The sequence below is a fragment of the Eucyclogobius newberryi genome, unplaced genomic scaffold (genome assembly GCF_026437365.1).
Source record: "Eucyclogobius newberryi isolate DKJ021-1_F unplaced genomic scaffold, fEucNew1.0.hap1 SCAF_16, whole genome shotgun sequence".
Taxonomy (NCBI): Eukaryota; Metazoa; Chordata; class Actinopteri; order Gobiiformes; family Gobiidae; genus Eucyclogobius; species Eucyclogobius newberryi.
In genome coordinates, this window is record NW_027315790.1 from 5546544 (window position 1) to 5567739 (window position 21196).

Genomic DNA, 21196 nt, shown 5'->3' on the forward strand with positions numbered 1-21196 from the left:
GCGAGCATATCTCTGGAATGTGTTTTGTAGCTTTCCCTGAAAGCCGATCTCATCGACCTCGGAACTTCCTGATGGAACCAGTTTGTCTTCTTTCTCTCTCTGACTTCCCCCGTGGCTCAGCCCGCACGCTCAGGCCACAATAGTTACAAAGGTCAAATTATCCAGAAGACAGTTATTAACCTGTTTCCATCCGCCTCTTTGGCCCTGTGCACAGTGGTTGGACACAAATGGCATTGCTTATTACAAGAGGATGTTACGTTCCACATGTGAGTGTGGTGCATCATGGGAAAGCTTAGGCCTTCTAGTTTCTGCAGATGTGCAGATGACACACTGTCAGGGCTTCAGAACTTACACTACAGAAGCACAAACATACAAAATACATCCTTTTTTTTAGTCTCGCCTGATTATTGTCAATTTGTAAAGGTCCTGAGCATGACATAGTTCATTGTGCTTATGCTGTTCACTGCACATGCTGTTGTCATGACAACAGCTGTGTCAAGTTTCAGATCTCTAGGAACAGGCATTGTGGTGCTGTTGACCAGTCTTTTACAATAGAAATATAAGATTCAAATTGTCAATGATCAGTTTGGAGCTTTTTAATCCCATCCTCAGTCAGAGAAAACAGAAGTGTTTAAATGCCACTGATTAAAAGTCATCTTATGCTCATGAAATTAATATTCAAAGCAAATTGTGAAAAACGCTGTGATTAATTTATACAAGGGAAAGATCGAGCACAGAAAGGTTCTATATGGCATAATTTCTGTCACAATTCTCTTGTAATGTCGTCGCCACAGGGAGACCCTGGAACAGTGGGACCCGCGGGACCTGTCGGAGAGCCTGGAGTTGGAATCATGGGACCAAAGGTAGAAGGACAATGTGACCTTTTTGTATGAAAAGCACTTAAATAGAGTTTGATTGATGAATTGATCATTATAGAAGAGTTTAGTCCTTCTGCAGGGGTCGCAGGGGTCACACAACCAGAACAGGTCTGGTTTGTCACTGTTCTTCATGTGCACACAACCATAGTTGCAGAAGACCCTTTTCCTCATTTCAACACTTAAGGGGTTTCGGCTTTATAGGATACTTTTACAATCCTTGTTTGTTTTTTAAACTTTACCAGCTTTCTTTGGACTGTAAAATACATCATCCATAAAATGTATGCATATGGCATTTGAACTGCTTCACTAAACTGTGTTTCAGGGAAACAAGGGCGGCCCTGGGCCGGTGGGTCCTGCTGGCCTGAAGGGGGAGGGTCTGCCTGGAGCTCCGGTAAGACAAGCTTCAGAACAGAAGCACAGAAGCTTCAGTGCTAAAGCTAAAGCTAAAGCTAAAGCCTGTCTGTGTTAGGGGCTGCCTGGTTTGCCGGGGATACAAGGAGACATGGGACCAGAGGGCACTGGGCAGCCTGGATCCAAGGTGACCTTTCTAACGCTTAACAAATGTGGAGAAAAGCAACAAGTCACATTTATTTGGATGTAATCCATCTTTCAGGGGGACAGAGGCTTACCAGGAGTTCCGGGGCCAATTGGTCCCTCTGGGATTGGTCTTTTTGGACCAAAGGTTGGTCTTGCTCAAATATGCAACATGTTTCATTTACCCATGATAAATGAAACATGTGACTGTGCTATATCCAGGGCTCCTCTGGACAGCCTGGCCCTCCAGGGATACAAGGAGCTACAGGGGAAGGGATCCAGGGCCCTAAGGTAATGTGACATTGGTACAAAGCGAATCATTCCACTGCCACAGCCATTTATTTGTCTTACCATCTGCACTATTAGGGCGAGCCTGGTTTCCAGGGGCCTGTGGGTCCTCGGGGCCAACCAGGGGACGGGCTTCCAGGAGAAAAGGTACACTAGAGTGAGCAGACAGCACACAGTAGAGTTTTTACAAAGTGTATTTATGCCACTCAGGGAGACAGAGGTGTTTCTGGAGATCGGGGAAAGAAAGGAGACAAGGGAGACCATGGAGAGCCTGGAACCTCTGGCCCAATGGTGACCTGTCCTTTGTTTACATATGATGGGGTCACCTGAATCTGTGTTTAACACAAGGTTTCTCTTAACAGGGCAGAGCGGGGGGGAAAGGAGAGCCTGGACTGTTAGTAAGTACAACAGTGTTACGCAGTGAGTGTTGTCGTGAGTGAAAACATCTTCCCATGAGCCAATAGGACGCCTGCGATTTGGACCTAAACAAATCAGTGCCGCAGCAAACAAAGGCTGTGGATTGTGTTCATATCAGAGCCAGTGTTAGAAGATGGTGTACATTTCTTTCATACGAAACATCAAATCTGCGTCAGCGTGACGTAACCTGTGCGTTTATATTCTTTTTTTAAGTTGAAATGGATTTACAGTCTTTTTATTTGTTATAATAATAATAATCATCTTAAAATAATTATTGCCCATTAGGTTTATGATGGCAAAATGTCCTTTGTATAGAAGTTTGCAGTGAAACGCAGCCTCATTGGTTTGAATCCTGCTCTGACAATTTGCTGCATGTCCTTCCCCAGTCTCAACCCTGACCACAAAATACATTGGGGAAAAATCTCTGCCCTCTTTTGTGGACCCTTTTGGTAATGTAACTGTGAAACTGTGAAAGACGGGCTGACTAGTTCAGGTTCAGTAAATCAATATTAGTTTCCACTTCCCAGTTTTATACCAGGCCCACCCAGACTATATTTTCAGTCATTAACCAAAAAAGTACAAGAAATACAAATAGCGATTCCCTGATAAATGCAGATCATGTCAGCAGTGGCTCCTCCCTCAGTGGCGATCTGTCAGCTGCAGACGCCATTGGCCCAGCGCTTATGCTGAACCTCATCATGTCCGTTTGTCCACAGCGAGCGGAGGTCATGCAGATCATCAGAGACATATGTGGTAATTAGCATTTCTATTTGAGATTCAGTTCCACAAAATCAGCCAAACTCTTGACTTGTCTTTTGTTTCCTTCAGGCTGTGGCGTGCGGTGCAGAGAGCGCCCCCTGGAGCTGGTGTTTATCATCGACAGCTCTGAAAGTGTGGGCCCGGAGAACTTCGAGCTGATCAAAGACTTTGTGACGTCCCTGTTGGAGCGCGTGACCATCAGCCGCCAGGGCGCCGGCGTGGGACTGCTGCTCTACAGCCACATCAACATGGTGATGATGAGCCTGCAGCAGCGGGCGGACCACGAGCACCTGCGGGGCGTGGTGCGCAGGATGCCCTACCTGGGCGAGGGCACGTTCACGGGCACCGCCATCCACGGTGCCACCCGGCTGTTCCAGTGGGCGCGCCCCGGGGTCAGGAAGGTGGCCGTGCTGCTGACCGACGGACAGGCCGACCCCAGGGACGCCATGCCGTTTGAGGAGAGCGCCACGCGAGCGCACGAGGCGGGGATTGAGATGTTTGTGGTCGGAATCCTGAACCACACGGACCCGCTGCACGCCGAGTTCCAGGCCGAGATGAGCGCCATCGCCTCGGACCCAGACGACCAGCACATCTACCTCATCGATGACTTCAGGACGCTCCCCAGTAAGGCAGCCGCTACAGCAGCCGCTACAGCAGCCACTACAGCAGCCGCTACAGCAGCCACTACAGCAGCCACTAAGACAGTCACTACAGAAGCCGCTACAGCAGCCACTACAGCAGCCGCTAAGACAGTCACTACAGCAGCCACTAAGACAGCCGCTACAGCAGCCGCTACAGCAGCCGCTACAGCAGCCGCTACAGCAGCCGCTCCAGCAGCCACTAAGACAGCCACTAAGACAGCCACTACAGCCGCCACTACAGCAGCCACTAAGACAGCAGCCACTAAGACAGCAGCCACTAAGACAGCAGCCACTACAGCAGCCACTACAGCAGCCACTACAGCAATCACTACAGCAGCCACTACAGCAGCCACTACAGCAGCCACTAAAGCAGCCACTAAGACAGCAGCCACTACAGCAGTCACTAAAGCAGCCACTAAGACAGCCACTACAGCAGCCACTACAGCAGCCACTACAGCAGTCATTACAAGAGCCACTACAGCAGCCACTACAGCAGCCAATACAGCAGCCACTACAGCAGCCACTACAGCAGCCACTACAGCAGCCACTACAGCAGCCACTACATTTAACTGAACAGCAGGAAAAACAAAGTTAAGAATGTAACTACAGTTCTGTGAATCCTTGTGACCAGCATTAGGCTATTGAATTGAATTATTCATCTAGTATTATATATATATATAATTATTTTGTTCAAACAGAAACAAAAAAGAGAAGATGGGGAAAACAAAACACACAAGACAAAAAAGACAGGAAAAGAGAAAAATAAAAATCATAGGTAATTTTTTTTAAATCAAAAAACAATTTAAATGAAAAAAGGGCATCCCCAAAGTTTAAGGCATAAGTTTCAAAATAATTGAAACATTTAGTCCAGATTCTTTTGAATTTGTCTATTTCCAGATTGAGTCCGTTTGTGATTTTTTTTCAACATTGTCCGTACGTCGATTATGATGTTGATCCAGTCCTTAGTCAGGCTAGTCCAGTTTAAGACAATTTTTTCAAGTAATCCTGTATTATCCTGCATTTATGGCTCGAGTGCTCAGAAAAGGTCAGATTTAACCTACCCACTGTTCCCGCCCACATCCCTGTACTTAGTTGTCTTCTTTAAATACTGTATAATTTCAGAATACTGTATATACCCATGTGCAAGGAACAGTATTGCACCGATTTGTTGACCTTTGTGCTGTTTCTCTTTTGTTTCCACAGCTTTAGAGAGCAAGTTACTGAACCAGATCTGTGAGTATGAGAACAGACTGGTATTACTCCCCGACAGCATCTTCTCATCTGGAGTGGCACAAACTCCGTCCCCCACGCAAAGGCCTGAGGACAAGAATGCACCAGTAAGTTTGAAAAAAGCTCACATTGGAAAACATTCAGTTAAAAAAAAAGGGGAAAAAAAGAGAATTTTACAAAAAAGGCAAAAAATAATTCATATTAAGGCGTCTGAGTACTTCATTAAAGGTTCCATAACATGCAAAATCGACTTTTCAGAGCTTTTGACCTTCTTACATTGCTATTTGTGCTTCATATATGTCCAGAGTGTTTTTTTGATTGATTCCCGCAGTTTTTAGCTATAGTACAGACTATCTCCTTTCCTCCAATCTCCAAACTGACGGGGGGTGGGGCAAGACCGCGTCATAAGGGCAAGCACGCATCATCATCAATATTTCTTAACTATTATGTTAAGGGTGTTGCACAACCCTTATTATTATCAATTAAACACTTAGGATAGACTACGAAACGTGAAAAAAGCATGTTGTGGCACCTTTAACAGTTTGAATACATTTTAAGTAGTTTTTGGACACCTTACTTTTTACTTTGTTTCTTTGGGATTCATTTGTTCTCATTTTTGTGTCTATCGGCTGAAAATACCAGATTTTTTGTATTATTTCATGTTTTGTCCTTCCAATTACATAAACTTCAATTATAAATCATATATTCCCTCCAGACAGTTGCTCTCACAGTTACGCTTACTTGAGTACTAGTACTAATACTTCCCCAAGTATTTTCTTATTCTTTCCTGAGGAACTTCTTTGACCGCTGCTTTTTACTTTTACTTGGATTTAAAAATATGCACGGATTGATTTGATATGTCACAGTGAATACTCTCGCAGTACAAGTTTTGCTTGTACAAAATGCGTTAGCTTTCATTTGATAATTAACTTCATTTTTCCTGACATGATTTGCTGTTCATTCCCTTAGGTTGAACTCTCTGCTGAGGGGCTCCTGCCTGACCCTCCCAGGATAAGCAAAGGTCACGGCATCGCTGTAGTGGGCCCTCAGTCTCCCAGCCATGCACAGAGAGAGGCAGAGAGCACACTGGCCCCTGTGAGAGAACCGGGCCCTGCAGCCTCCACACCCTCCACACCCCCTGTGCCAGGTAAGCACCGGCCTCAACAGGAGCTAAGAGGAGCTGGAAGTCCACACGCTTATGTTTGAGTCACTCTCAGCTGTGCATAAGTTACATTCTACATTGTGGCATTAGCATTTCAAGCAATAAAAAGTGTTATGTGTCCGGTTCAGTGGAACAGCCCACCACTGGGTTCCAGAACTGTTCTGCAGTTTTGGCACTGATTACAAAGTACACAAAGTAAACTTATGAAGACATGACTGTGACTATAGTTGGTTATAACACTTTTGATCCACATTCATTTTCATGATAAATGAAGAATCTAAAGTTTGAACTGTTGCACTATTTAACACATGTTCCAGAGCCAAACCCATGCAGATCTATTCAGACTCCTATCGTGCAGGGATAAGTGTGTTGAATGTGTGTTTTCAGGTGTGGGCTGTGGCCAGCCGCTGGACCCGGGCCCCTGCAGGCAGTACGTGGTGCGCTGGTACTACGACCCTGAAGCCAACGCCTGTGCTCAGTTCTGGTTCGGTGACTGCCAAGGGAATGCAAACAATTTTGAGTCGGAAGCCTTGTGCAGAAAATCCTGTGTGTCCACGTAACAGAGTGTTTGTAGAGTAAGTACTGTAGTGTCCCAGGGCCTGTGCAGAGCTCGTGGACCTGGGCAGGAGAGATACTTTCACACTGCAGGTGATGGACTTCAATACTGTGGACACAATGTGTTTGTTTGTCAGGCGAGTCTTCTTTAAACTGCCATGGTAAATAACACCAGTGCTGCAGTTTATACAGTAATCCCAACATACACTATAAGAGACACACTCTGCTTCTCATTAACCCGGAAGTTTGTTCTGTGACAAACGTTTCCCGTTTGTTCTGACTCTGATGGCTTAATAGTCTTCTTTCTAAATGAGTTTTATCAACTGGATTCAGGTGAGAAGAGAAAACATAATGTAAAACAATTGTAAACAAATGTTACACAATTCTCAAAGATGTTTCCTTTAAATGTTTAAAATGTACAAATCAATTTGAACTAAAGCCATAAAGGTTTTGAAAAAGCTTGTTAAGTTGAGGGCAAAGTCTTCCAGTCACATTTTTACAGATGAAACGTCATAAACCAGTTCATGTCTTGTTGACTGTTATGGTCATGGTTTATAGTCGAGCATCGCCTTCGTTCCTGAACCATTCCAGTAAATGAGAAAACGACCTCACATTGAAATTACACCTGTCGTGGCAATGACTGACGGAACATTCACTGGACAGAACTTCACAATCCCTGATCACACTTCACTCAAAAACCTTTCACTTTTTCATTAGCTCCTAGCATTACATTCCAACTTGGTTTACGTGTGAAACAATGGAAAATGCCATGAATGTATTTAAGATTTTGTGATTTGTGTCATGTCTTTGTGATGATTTTAATGCATTTGTTTCCTGTGAATTGCCTTGTGCTCTACAAATAAACTTGCCTTGCCTATTTGAAGCAGACGCTCCTTGTGAACACACTGCTGTATACTATATACATATATACAAATACTGTGTTACTTAGCATTAGTCTTGTCTGCTCATGTCACTCATCAGTGCTGAGAAAACAAACACACATGACTGTAAACACATGGCTTTTTATTAACGGTGTAAATGACCCAGAAAGAAACATTTGAATAAATAAAATATACTTTTCTACATGTATGTTACAGAGTCTTGGCATTCACATTACACTTCATGTACTTCGTTGTCAGATCTGATGTAACCGTGACAGTTACTGCACGAGTCTGTACAGACCTGGATGACCTTTTCTGCATTTATTCCATTTTGTCCACCATCTGATTAAAAATAACTATCCCCTTCTGTGAAATCAACCATTCTGGAAAGAATCAGTGTCAGTTTGTACTCCCAACCCACAAAAAATGTCTTTCCTCGTCTCACACGGTGGTCTTTCCTCGTCTCACACGGCGGTCTTTTCTCGTCTCACACGGTGGTCTTTTCTCGTCTCACACGGTGGTCTTTCCTCGTCTCCACCTCAGTCATAGTGAAGCCAAGTGCTACATACATTTCCTCATATTTCCTCGTCTTATTAGCTTTTGGGTGACTTTTGTTTGTTTTGTTATAAGGGATGTCACAATATTTATTTTAGTCACGATTATATGAGAAATATCACCATTTTACGATTATTCACAATTATCAGAAAAAAGTAAGGAAACATTTATATCGTTTTTTTTTTTTTTTGCCTGGCATCGGAGTAGAGGACGCCGTCATCTCCCTGCTGCACCGCTCTCTCTCTCACCTGGAAAAGCCTGGCAGCTCTGTCAGGATCCTGTTCTTCGATCTCTCCAGCGCCTTCAACACCATCCAGCCGCTGCTCCTGAGGGACAAGCTGGAGACGGCTGGTGTGGAGTATGACCTGGCAGAGTGGATCCTGGAGCACCTCACAGACCGACCCCAGTTTGTGAGAGCACGGGACTGTGTGTCTGACACTCGGACCTGCAGTGTGGGGGCGCCCCAGGGCACTGTCCTCGCGCCCTTTCTCTTCACCCTTTACACTGCAGACTTCAGACATGACACGGACAGCTGTGTCCTGCAGAAGTTCTCTGACGACTCTGCCATCATCGGACTCATCACGGACGACGATGACGCGGAGTACAGAGGACTGGCGCAGGACTTTGTGGACTGGTGTCAGCGGAACCACCTCCTCATCAACGCGGGGAAGACCAAGGAGATGGTGGTGGATTTCCGCAGACGCCACTCCACTGCCCCCTCACCAGTGAACATCCAGGGACGGGACATTGAGAGAGTGGACTCATACAAGTACCTGGTGTTCATCTGAACCACAAACTGGACTGGACTCATAACACAGACGCACTGTACAGGAAGAGCCAGAGTCGGCTCTACCTCCTGAGGAGACTCAGGTCTTTTGGAGTGACAGGGCCACTCCTGAAGACCTTCTACGACTCTGTGGTGGCATCAGCTCCTGTAGGTGTGACATGCTGGAGCAGCAGCATCACAGAGAGGGAGAGGAGGAGGCTGGACAAAGTCATCAAGAAGTCCAGCTCCGTCCTGGGCTGTGCTCTGGACTCGGTGCAGGAGGTGGGGGACAGGAGGGTCCTGGCTAGATTCACATCTATGCTGGACCATGAGTGTCGCCCCCTGCAGGACACTCTGTCCCCTGCAGGACACTATGTCCGCTCTGGAGAGCAGCTTCAGTGAGAGACTGATCCACCCTCGATGTGTGAAGGAAAGGTTTCACAGGTCTTTCCTTCCTGCTGCTGTCAGACTTCATAACAAACACTGTTAGTCCTGAACACTCGCAATACTGACCCAACCATGTGCAATTCCGTCATATGTGCAATTACTGTGAAATTCATGTGCAATCTATGTGCTGTCGTGACACATGCAATTTATGTATTTATTTATTTGTCTATGGAAGTTTTTGTTTATAGGAGATCTTCTACTGAAAGTGTTTTTCAGACTTCCTATAAGTGATCTATTCTTCTGTATCTACCTGCGTTGCACCAATGAAATTTGTGGGACAATAAAGGAATATCTTATCTTAATTATCTTCCCCACTCTATAATACAGCGTATTCATTATAAAATGGCCACAAATTGATTAAATAATATAAAAGTATGCTTATTGGCCTCTCATTGTAGCTCTTTTAAGCATTATATCTGGGGCTGGGCAACGATTACCATTTTTAATCGCGATTAATCGCATTATTTCCCTGATTAATCACGATTAATCGCATTTTTACGTGCAAAATTCAAAATGAATTCAAAAGAAGTGTAAAGTGCATCAGCATTTTTATTCAGTAGCAGTTAAATAAAATATTAAGTATTCACTTGCCACAAAATCCTGAGCCACAATCATTAAAGATGAACAGGCCACTTCAGAGGTAACGTCAGAAACATTGTAATCTCATTAAACATTAGACACTTGTGGTGGCTGGATCAATGCTCGTTTGGGGCGTAGGGTGTAGACAAAGGATTCACGCTGACAAAGCTCTGCAACTTTCCAAGTTCGTTTATTTACAGAGAAAGCAGTGTCAAATACAGGACAACAGGAAACAGCGCCCGGGTCTCCGATGATCAGGAAGACCCCGTCTCTGGGCGCACCTCCCCTTATATACTGAAACCGCACAAAGACCGATAAACAATATCTGACAGGTATGACCCTATCCATGTACCAACGGATTAGCCAATGAGAGAACAAGATGTAAAGGTATCCTTATTTGGGTAGCACCAGGGGAAAGTTACAGGATTACAACATACGTGGGGGAAAGTTGCTCAGACCTATATTTCCTTTTTCGGCCTATCGCTTCGCCTGTTGCTTACTCCTAGCAATAAATTACAACAGGCCTCAGTACTCCTAACAACTTGTAGAAGAGTTAAACAAACCGAGGGGGGAAGATAGAACAGAATGTACAGTTCAGATACTTCACACTCCAAACACGTTTTAGGAGCAGCAGAACCAGTCTAGTACCAAATGTCCCTAAACCAGAAAACACTTCAGTACAGTTTGTACATTCTTAGAACTTGACACTAAAGCGCCATAACATTAGTTGTGCAAACAAACACTTACCAGTTAAACCAGTGAAATACAAATAAATACATTGTGTACATTTTAACTTAAACAATGTTATCAAACACAAAACTAAAGCTTAGTGCCACTGCCAGGGCATTGAAAAGAACCAGAAAACTTTGTAGATTCCTAAAACTGGGTGTTTTTTTACTCCTCTGCACTAAGCCAGTTGCTAAGGCACCAGATTATTCACGTTTTCACCTGATAAAGACGCGCGCCGGGCCCTTCTCGCGCATCTCCCCAGCTACGGCCCGGCGGGACCTGCTCACGCTGGCCCCCGGCGAGCCCGGCGGGACCTGCTCACTCACGCGGGCCCCCGGCGGGACCTGCTCACTCACGCGGGCCCCCGGCGGGTTGTCTCGGCTGGCGCCTATAGCCGCTGACTTTGTAAAGTTAATAAACCAAAGCCATGGTCCAACATTAAACTCCATTTACACCACGACAAAAGCAACACAGCACAACTCCTCCACTGAGCATGTGCAGGACGACTCTCCTCCACTGAGCATGTGCAGGACGACTCTCCTCCACTGAGCATGTGCAGGACGACTCTCCTCCACTGAGCATGTGCAGGACGACTCTCCTCCACTGAGCATGTGCAGGACGACTCTCCTCCACTGAGCATGTGCAGGACGACTCTCCTCCACTGAGCATGTGCAGGACGACTCTCCTCCACTGAGCATGTGCAGGACGACTCTCCTCCACTGAGCATGTGCAGGACGACTCTCCTCCACTGAGCATGTGCAGGACGACTCTCCTCCACTGAGCATGTGCAGGACGACTCTCCTCCACTGAGCATGTGCAGGACGACTCTCCTCCACTGAGCATGTGCAGGACGACTCTCCTCCACTGAGCATGTGCAGGACGACTCTCCTCCACTGAGCATGTGCAGGACGACTTAGACGCACGTCTGCTGCCGAGTGTATTTAGTCTGGCGCGTCGATATATATTACGGCGAAAAATTAGCGTCGATCAGTGTGTCCGGAGCCTTGATTTTTGAGTCGGTCAAAACTGATTTTTCCTCTACCCGCATCTTTGGTCGTAGTTTTACTCGTATCTTTGGTCGTAGTTTTACTCGTATCTTTGGTCGTAGTTTTACTCGTATCTTTGGTCGTAGTTTTACTCGTATCTTTGGTCGTAGTTTTACTCGTATCTTTGGTCGTAGTTTTACTCGTATCTTTGGTCGTAGTTTTACTCGTATCTTTGGTCGTAGTTTTACTAATATCTTTGGTCGTAGTTTAACCTGTATCTTTGGTCCTAGTTTAACCCGTATCTTTGGTCGTAGTTTAACCCGTATCTTTGGTCCTATTTTAACCCGTATCTTTGGTCCTATTTTAACCCGTATCTTTGGTCGTAGTTTAACCCGTATCTTTGGTCGTAGTTTAACCCGTATCTTTGGTCCTATTTTAACCCGTATCTTTGGTCCTATTTTAACCCGTATCTTTGGTCCTAGTTTAACCCGTATCTTTGGTCCTAGTTTAACCCGTATCTTTGGTCCTATTTTAACCCGTATCTTTGGTCCTATTTTAACCCGTATCTTTGGTCCTAGTTTAACCTGTATCTTTGGTCCTAGTTTAACCCGTATCTTTGGTCCTATTTTAACCCGTATCTTTGGTCCTATTTTAACCCGTATCTTTGGTCCTAGTTTAACCTGTATCTTTGGTCCTAGTTTAACCCGTATCTTTGGTCCTAGTTTAACCTGTATCTTTGGTCCTATTTTAACCCGCATCTTTGGTCCTAGTTTAACCCGTATCTTTGGTCCTAGTTTAACCCGTATCTTTGGTCCTAGTTTAACCCGTATCTTTGGTCCTAGTTTAACCCGTATCTTTGGTCCTATTTTAACCCGTATCTTTGGTCCTAGTTTAACCCGTATCTTTGGTCCTATTTTAACCCGTATCTTTGGTCCTAGTTTAACCTGTATCTTTGGTCCTATTTTAACCCGCATCTTTGGTCCTAGTTTAACCCGTATCTTTGGTCCTAGTTTAACCCGTATCTTTGGTCCTATTTTAACCCGTATCTTTGGTCCTAGTTTAACCCGTATCTTTGGTCCTAGTTTAACCCGTATCTTTGGTCCTAGTTTAACCCGTATCTTTGGTCCTAGTTTAACCCGTATCTTTGGTCCTAGTTTAACCCGTATCTTTGGTCCTAGTTTAACCCGTATCTTTGGTCCTAGTTTAACCCGTATCTGTGCCCGTGTGGTTGCGTGGCTGCGGCACTGGGTTAAACCTGTACTTGTACCCGTACGGGCGCAGGTGGTAGGTCATGTACTGCAGCGCATACATCTCTATGGCATGGATGTAGTGGAAGGACACGGCGTAGTCCGAGCAGCAGTGGGGCCCCTGTCACACAAGACAGACGCAGGAGTCAAACAAACACATACTCCAATACAACATGTCAAAAGCTGTATATATTTACATTTACTTGCACTTTGGGAAATAACAAAGACATGTTAGACAGTGAATGAATAATGCAATGCAAGGTGTTTTGAGGTGTGCAAAAAAACATTAATCCAATGCATTTTTGTTTTTTTACTGATAAAGATCCAGCACTGCGTTCCAAACAGCCATGTGACACTCCTGTGCCACGTTATTCGATGACACATCACACACTGATTCACCGAGTCACACACAGTAGACTCATCTTTGTGTTCATGTGCTTTTGTTTCCCTTTTTATATGTTGTTTTGAACAATATCATATCATTCATATCATATATTGACTAAAACTGTGACTACTGTTCCACCTTTCTTGTTTTTTATTGCACTGAAAACAAGTGTCTTTACTGTGCGTGAGCTCCACAACCTGAATTGTACTTTGTCTGGAGAAGGAGCCTCCAGCTCATTTCCATGGAAATGTTCCTTTGGCTATAATATTCTATAGTATGGCATGTTTTAACTTTCCCCTCCAGAAGGTTACATACTGTTAACTAACCTTAAAGTTAATAACCTTAAACCTTTACAACAAAAACACAACATTTTCATTTACTAAAAACATACACACTTACCTGAGCATAAGTTACATTGTAACTGTATACTAAAAGTATTAGTTGGCTAAATATTTAGAACAAAAACACAAATTGTATAATCTTCTTTGTATTTAAGGTTTTGAACCTTTACAAATTAATTTCTAATTATGTAATTATGGTTTTATTCATTGACTATTGAAATTACGTAAAGATTGATCGTCAGATTGTCTAATTTACCATATTTATCCACAAAACATGCATACTAACTAAAGTCATTTGACCTTTTTCAACTTCCCACAAAGCAGTCCAACTCAAACAACAAACTCAAATATCAGGAGTTTGAGTGTAACTGTAGCTGTGTTCCAAAGTACTTTGTGTCCTGAATAAACCATCCAGTACCTCCCATCACATGTCATTCCTTGTGATGAATAAAAAGTATATACCGTCTGTTCTGTACAATAGCGGTTTTCGATGGGGCACCATAGTGGTGCCCGCAAGACTCTTCAGAACAAACATAAAAAAAGAGTATCCAGAGAGTAAACGATCAAATCAAAGAAGAAAAAAAAAGAGTAGCCCAAATAATCCATCATTCATCTCCATCGCTGGAGCGATAAGTTGTGTTCACAACAATCCAGAATTTGATCATTTCAGATGAAGAAAAAGGGCCTATAACTCAATGGGGTTTATTCTGCTTAATAATCCATTGATGTTTAATTGCTGATAATAGTATAGTGTATTTAACATATTTTTTTCTCACGTCCGCTTTTAAACTCGTGTACCAGACCAATATACAACATTTTAAAGAAGAACTAAGGAGAACTAAGGAGAACCAAGTAGTAGCCAAGTAGTTCTCCCACATGTCAATCATTCCCTGCGTGCTACTGCACACCTGCAGCCTCGTTCCCAGGATAGCAGCACGTTTCCCTGGCTGCGCATGCGTGGTCGATATGCCGCTGTGTGTTTAGCGAGTTCCTTCAGTGAACAGTATAAAATGACGACAGAGAAAGACCGAGTTCGAGCTCAGAAGAGGCGGAAATCTGCGGAGAAACTCACCCATAAACAAACGCACGTGTAACAGCGGGGCTGTTGCTGCTTCTGCATGAGGTTTGATGGTAGGCGGCCTCTCGGAAACAACAGGAGGGTGAGAGGTGAGTGTGCGCATGCGCATTTTTAAAAAAAAGGGACAAACAGTCGCATGAGTTCTCAAATCAGCAAAAAATTCTCTATTATTACTTTAAATATATGTATTTTCGGGGCCCTTGATGTGCCCGTCGTTGCCCCCTGCTGTCTCTAGCAAACTTAAAAACTAGCCTTCCAACATTTGCCTGACATTGACCCGAAGACAAATCTCCGGACTTTTTAAAATAGAACGGAGAAAAAAAAATGTGAATAAGAATAAAAAAGCTTTTCTGACAATGTATTTTCAAAAGAGCTGCAGCAGGAGCTCTATTGCCAAAGTTAATGGAATGCTACACGAGTGTTTTCAAATACGTTTTATCCGGGTGGTCTGGGATCAAAGTCACTGTAAAGAAAGGAGAAAACCTCATGTCCTCCATGCGTTTGGAATGTGGACCATAAATGAACCTTAAGAATGCAGGTTTTTCAAGGTATTTACAATAAATGCTGGATGGATATATTGTTATTTTCATCAAAGCGATCTGTGAGATGTCATGGTTGCAAATGTTCTTACCTCAAAGACTGGGTAGAGATCGTAAACCATATGCCAAGGCCGTTGTCTTGGGGGCATCCTGATCACGTATTTATCCAGAGGGAACGGGTGAAACGTCTGTCTGCCGAGCACATCCCTCGTGTCTGCTGCCGGCACCTTCATGGTCTCCATACACGTGCCCAAAGCCATGTCTTCTATGGAGGAGAAGTGCGTGCAGGCCCCAGTCTCAAAGCCCTTGATCAACCTTCGGATGGCTTCCTTGCTGAGGACGTAGCCCGCCCCTCCACTCATGTAGCCCTGCTTGACAAAAGGAGCAAATCTCCGGCCCAGATACCAGGGTTCCTCCGGGTTGAAGGTGGACAGGGTGAAGCGGAGGTTCTCCACCACCACAAACGTGTCGTCGTCCGCTTTGAGGAACCAGTCGGCCTCGTCCAGGTGCTTCTCGTGGATGTACTGGAAGGCCCGGATGGTTTTCCAGTACAGGTTCTCCCGGCCCTCGCTCACGTTGAGGGCGATAGTGGGGAAAGCGGACGCAAAGGAGCTCATGTAGAGAGTGAAGTCACAGTGCTTGGCCCATGTCTCCCTGACGTGTCTGGTCCGGGAGTCCAGGTATTTGGGTCCCGTCATGATCCAACACAGGATACGGGATTTGGTGTTTGTGGAGTTGGCTGCCGTGTCATCGCCTGAGGGTTCAAGTTTGTAAAATAGATCTCCTTTAAATAATGTAAACAAAACCATTCACAAAGAATATTCATACAAAGTTGACATAAAAATGGCCGTCACTTGTGCTTTACAGTTTAGAAGTCTTAGCAGAAATGTGTGTGCACTTGCGTTGGCACCTGCACTTGCGTTGGCACCTGCACTTGCGTTGGCACCTGCACTTGCGTTGGCACCTGCACTTGCGTTGGCACCTGCACTTGCGTTGGCACCTGCACTTGCGTTGGCACCTGCACTTGCGTTGGCACCTGCACTTGCGTTGGCACCTGCACTAAAGCGTAGCTGATTTGGGCAGAAGCAACCTAATGCCAATTAAACATTTATTTGAATCTACCATGAGTCACATTGTACGTGTGAATATATATTTAGTAGTTTGGCAACAGGACTTACTGTACCAGTAAATCATAACTGAAGGAACAGAGCAAGAAAAACAACTGCTCAAATAATTTCCTTTTGTCAAACATAAAGCTTTTGTTACTTGTAACTTTACTCACAGTGAGAAGAGCAATAACCACTTTTACTCAAGTAAGAGACTTTTACACTGTACAATATATTGCTAAAATTGGGAGGAAAATATTGGGTCTGAAAACATCCCAGAGAAGTTCAAATTCTTTAAAAAGTTACTCAAATGAATGTAACCGAGTAAGTGTAGCAGAACGTTACCCTCCTGGTTAACAATAGTATCAAATGAAAACTTAAACGCGTTTTTAATTGGACAAGGAGAGTTTCCTCTTTCTCTTTCTTACAAGTACGATGTGTGATTATGCACCAACAATGACTCTTGGCCGTGGTTCTACTTAAGGAATAAGATATAGGCAGAACTACATTATATGAAACAATCATCTACTATTTTGGGGCAAGTCCTGTTTACCAATAACTCACGGATTTCCTCTTAATAAACAACAAATTATATTTTAGAAAAAAGGTTAACTAATTTGATTAACTAGTTTGATTGTTTTCCTGTCAGGTTTTAGACCGCATCACTGAGACTGCTCTGACACCCGCCTGAACACCGACACCTGCCTGAACACCGACACCCGCCTGAACACCGACACCTGCCTGAACACCGACACCCGCCTGAACACCGACACCCGCCTGAACACCGACACCCGCCTGAACACCGACACCCGCCTGAACACCGACACCCGCCTGGACACCCGCCTGAACACAGACACCCCCCTGAACACTGACTCCCGCCTGAACACAGACACCCGCCTGGACACCCGCCTGAACACAAGACACCCCCCTGAACACAAGACACCCCCCTGAACACAGACACCCCCCTGAACACAGACACCCCCCTGAACACAGACACCCGCCTGAACACAGACACCCGCCTGAACACAGACACCGCCTGAACACCGACTCCCGCCTGAACACCGACTCCCGCCTGAACACCGACACCCGCCTGAACACCGACACCCGCCTGAACACAGACACCCGCCTGAACACAGACACCCGCCTGAACACCGACACCCGCCTGAACACCGACACCCGCCTGAACACCGACACCCGCCTGAACACCGACTCCCGCCTGAACACCGACTCCCGCCTGAACACAGACACCCGCCTGAACACCGACACCCGCCTGAACACTGACACCCGCCTGAACACTGACACCCGCCTGAACACTGACACCCGTGGGATTGAAGTGTACAAATTGTGCTACATAAATAGACTTCTGAATATAAGGTGTGCCTTGAAAAAAAATCTTGATTGACACGTTTGACAATTTGATTTAATTGAGTAATGTAGCCTACCATTTTAGAGTGTCCAGAGCACATACAAAAAAATTATAATCAAAACATCCACCATTGCCAAATGTAAAGTACCAGACAGTGGCACAGACATTACGGGTCTTTGGGTTTCAGAATTATGACCATTGCTATAGAAATTCACATCCTCAGTCTCCCTTTTTGATTTTTTTTGTGTCAAACGTGCTGAGACAGGCATCAATTCGCACTCAAACATAATCTCCTTTTATCATTTGTATACATATGCTACTATTGTCTTTAGATGATATTGTCTTGCAGGCAGCAAAACACGAAAACAAAGAATAAATACCTCCATCCACACGGTGCAAAGAGTGTTCCTGTTTCTCCTCTTTCAAATAGAAATCGTGCCTGGAACTGTTCCAGACCAGGAGACGGAGGGTCAGGAACCCAATTACGACCCCGAAGACAAACGCCACTGTGGTCCCGCTTGTCCTCATCCTCCTCCTGAAGTGAGCGCGCCACAAACTCTGCGCTCGGCCGGATTTAAAAATACAAAATTCTGTAAAAACAAGGAACAAAAAGTTGGCACTGGAGCGTCCGAACGGGCACGACGCGCTTAATCCGGAGCCGCGTGCGACACGGAGACACCTCTTCTGAGACATCCATGAGACACCTGCGTCCACGTGGGCGGGGCCTATTCAAACCACATCCGTTCATTTGAAAGCGACACAGACCCAAACTCTTATATATATATATATATATATATATATATATATATATATATATATATATATATATATATATATATATATATATATATATAAGACTGATGTCTTTTTGAAATACACGCAAGCTATCCCAATGAGAGACCAGACTGCTAGCACCGTATCTCAAGCCCTAGTTAGCGACTGTTTTTATATCTTTGGTGTTCCACGCCAGTTGCATTCTGATCAGGGTCGTTGTTTTGAAGCAAAAGTAATACAACACTTGTGTAATATGTATAATATAACTAAAACCAGAACAACCTCCTACAGACCCCAAGGCAATGGCCAGTGTGAGAGGTTTAATAGAACGTTGCATGATTTGCTTCGAACATTGCCTGAGACTGTTAAAAGACAATGGCCTAAACACCTGTCCCAAGTAGTGTTTGCCTATAATACAACAAAACATCATTCAACCGGGTATTCTCCATACTTCCTCATGTTTGGAAAGGAACCAAGGCTAACGATTGACTGTTTGCTGGGCACTATGGACGATTGCACAGAGGAGTGGACCTCCAGTCATTGGGATGCCATACATAACATCTACCAGGAGATGAGAAACAAACTGCAACTTGCTGCTGCAAGACGAGCACAACTTCATGATTCCAAGGTAAAACTGGACCATCTCCAGCCTGGACAGCTTGTCTATTGTCGGGACCACAGCCATAAAAGCCGTCACAAAATACAAGACTATTGGTCCCCTGTACTGTACAAAGTGCTTCAATGTCCACCAGACCTGTGTACACGGTGACTACAGCTGACGGAAAAGGGAAACCTAAACAAATTCATAGAACGGAAATACACACTGTTCAAAACCAGACTGACACGGTATTAACGCAAGATGTAGGGTTGCCTGAATTGATGTCAACTGAACTGGATGATGTCCCTGAAATGTCTTTTGTTCTAGTGGAACACGTGCCAGACCAGGGCAGCCCAGTGCATGTTGGATCAGCTCCTGTGTCTCCCGCACCTGTGGCAGGGGCTACTATCCCTCTAGCTGCTGGGGTAAGGCGAACCCAACGGACTACAGCTGGCCAACACCGCAACCCTCACCGCTTGCAGAGCTCGTCTGTTCAACAGCAATTATGTGAAAAAAATACAGGTGTAACATTCTATAGACTGTGGCTGTGAGCGAGCCATCGACGGGACGTCGATTTAAATCTCAGGGGTAATTGTGGCAAGGCAAGCTCAGTCATGTGACAAAGTCACATGAGATTATAAAGGTCAGGGGTCAGGCATGTCACTTCCTCTTCCTGGGCAGGCCGGAGCAGATGGTGGAGGCTGGTGATGATTGATCTTGATGTTTTAACCTTTGTTTGTTAAAAGACTGATTTGTATATTTAATACTTTTTAAAGGGTCTTAAAGACCTGTGTTTTTAAAGGTACGCTTTTATATTTTATTTTATTATTTATCTAATGAAACTGTTTAATACATTGCAACCGCATTGTGTTTACAGGCTAAGTGTGGGTTGCCGTTTTATATAGTTTGTTTTGATACAGTTTTATATTGCTTAGTTTAAACAAGTTTTAACAGTAGTTGGTGTCGGTCCTGAGGTTGCCGGGCAGGATTGGGGCTCACTTTAGTGGGTGATTTTATTTATAGTTTTTGGTGATGGTGGCACTGAGTGTTTTATGTTATGGTAATGGATTTGTTTGCTTTAATCTTGTTTGTTTTTGTCACTTGTAGTATGCCTCTCCCTCCCCAGCTAGAGTGGACCCTCACCAATTCTTAATCAAACCTTTTTTATATTGTTTTAAATAAAAGCTGTCTTTAAGGCTTTGACCCACACTGACCAGCTTGCTTTGTAATTAAAGCAGACTCTCACCTCCGGAACACCTAACCAGTGTTACACTAACCTTGACCCTGACCCTGACCCTAACCCTAACCTTAACCCTGACCCTAACCCGGCGCGGTCAAATAGCCCAGCAGTTTCAGGAGCCGCGGCGCAAAAAACCCATGCAGTTTCGGCCGCGCGCCGCAGCTCTGTAAACACTCTCAAAAGAAAAAGGGGGTTGGGGCTCACCCTGTCTGAAAAACTACTATATTTCATCTCAAATCAGGCACTGCTGTACTGGTGTGACCCGGAGAATGAGGCACAATGGAAAAGTATTGAGCGTGATGTTGTGCCAGGGGTCCCTGTGCAGGCCAGTAACACAGGGCCACAGCCAAACGGTTCAATCACTTGGAGGAAATTGAGAATCCATGGGTAAAATCTGTGCTTATGACCTGGAAAAAGCTACTCAAAACATGTAAATTAAACAAAGATATTAAAGCACTGACCGGAAGAAGGAAACAAAACAAACCCGCATGAGGTTTCGGCCAATCACAGAAGACGTGAGATTCTCACTGAGACAAAAGGGCGTGTTCTGCTTCTGTCATTCTGACATGTCTGAGGTCTAAACACAGGCAATTGACAATTACAGGTTTTGAGAAGAAACATTAGTTTCTCACTCTATCATCCTCTTGAGACTCAATGTGGTCTCACAGTTTGGGTTGAATGGGATGTGCCGTAGGGCCCCTAGGGCCGTGGACCACAAGGATTTTCACTGTATAGCGGTGCTGCTAAACAATCCGTTCATTTTTTCAAATGTGTATAGCAATTTGATAATTGCATAAACAAAACACGAAAGTGACTAACCAATATTTTCCACTGATATAACACAATTATTTATTTAAAATGTATTTGTAAACATTCTATTTTTTAAAAAAAAACTTAAATTACCTTTTAAACACTTAAACATTTTTTTTAAAATTTGCAAATAAAATTAGTTGTTGAACAAATTAATCAACACAGACAGATGGCCTTATTTACAACTTTCTTCCATATCATCAATCAGATGACTATTTGCAGGAGTATTAAGCTTCTGATGGAAAAATAAATGTTGCTGTGGTGTCCATCATGGTGTATTTTATGTGTTATTCAAATTGTACCGC

The 21196-nt window shown here is 44.3% G+C and overlaps 2 protein-coding genes and 1 long non-coding RNA gene across 3 annotated transcripts in view; 2 read left to right on the forward strand and 1 right to left on the reverse strand.

The window, feature by feature from the left end:
* Positions 1 to 6485, forward strand: part of col28a1a (collagen, type XXVIII, alpha 1a) — a 30010-nt gene extending 23525 nt beyond the window's left edge. The window contains exons 23-35 of the mRNA XM_072448396.1: positions 795 to 863; positions 1201 to 1269; positions 1348 to 1416; positions 1492 to 1560; positions 1635 to 1703; positions 1779 to 1847; positions 1911 to 1991; positions 2063 to 2098; positions 2834 to 2870; positions 2946 to 3500; positions 4721 to 4854; positions 5717 to 5894; positions 6297 to 6485. Of these exons, the coding sequence (XP_072304497.1) occupies positions 795 to 863; positions 1201 to 1269; positions 1348 to 1416; positions 1492 to 1560; positions 1635 to 1703; positions 1779 to 1847; positions 1911 to 1991; positions 2063 to 2098; positions 2834 to 2870; positions 2946 to 3500; positions 4721 to 4854; positions 5717 to 5894; positions 6297 to 6469 (1608 nt within the window). The 3' untranslated portion in view covers positions 6470 to 6485. The remainder of the gene's footprint in view (positions 1 to 794; positions 864 to 1200; positions 1270 to 1347; positions 1417 to 1491; positions 1561 to 1634; positions 1704 to 1778; positions 1848 to 1910; positions 1992 to 2062; positions 2099 to 2833; positions 2871 to 2945; positions 3501 to 4720; positions 4855 to 5716; positions 5895 to 6296) is intronic.
* LOC140361608 (uncharacterized) overlaps positions 1 to 21196 on the forward strand; it is a 188167-nt gene that overhangs the window by 31931 nt on the left and 135040 nt on the right. The gene's annotated exons all lie outside the window — the stretch shown is intronic.
* c1galt1a (core 1 synthase, glycoprotein-N-acetylgalactosamine 3-beta-galactosyltransferase 1a) lies at positions 12581 to 15747 on the reverse strand. Its single transcript, XM_072447336.1, has 2 exons — positions 15090 to 15747; positions 12581 to 12775 (listed from the first exon to the last, which is right to left on the reverse strand). The coding sequence occupies exons 1-2, from the start codon at positions 15693 to 15695 to the stop codon at positions 12611 to 12613; spliced, it is 771 nt and encodes a 256-aa protein (XP_072303437.1). The 5' UTR covers positions 15696 to 15747; the 3' UTR covers positions 12581 to 12610.

What these genes read in the sequence shown, in the direction of transcription:
- c1galt1a (XM_072447336.1), bottom strand. Translation starts at nt 15,695, where the DNA reads ATGACGGGACCCAAATACCTGGACTCCCGGACCAGACACGTCAGGGAG. An exon ending in ATCTCTACCCAGTCTTTGAG is followed by an intron (nt 12,776 to 15,089) that starts GTAAGAACATTT and finishes CTTGTGTGACAG; the next exon opens with GGGCCCCACTGCTGCTCGGA.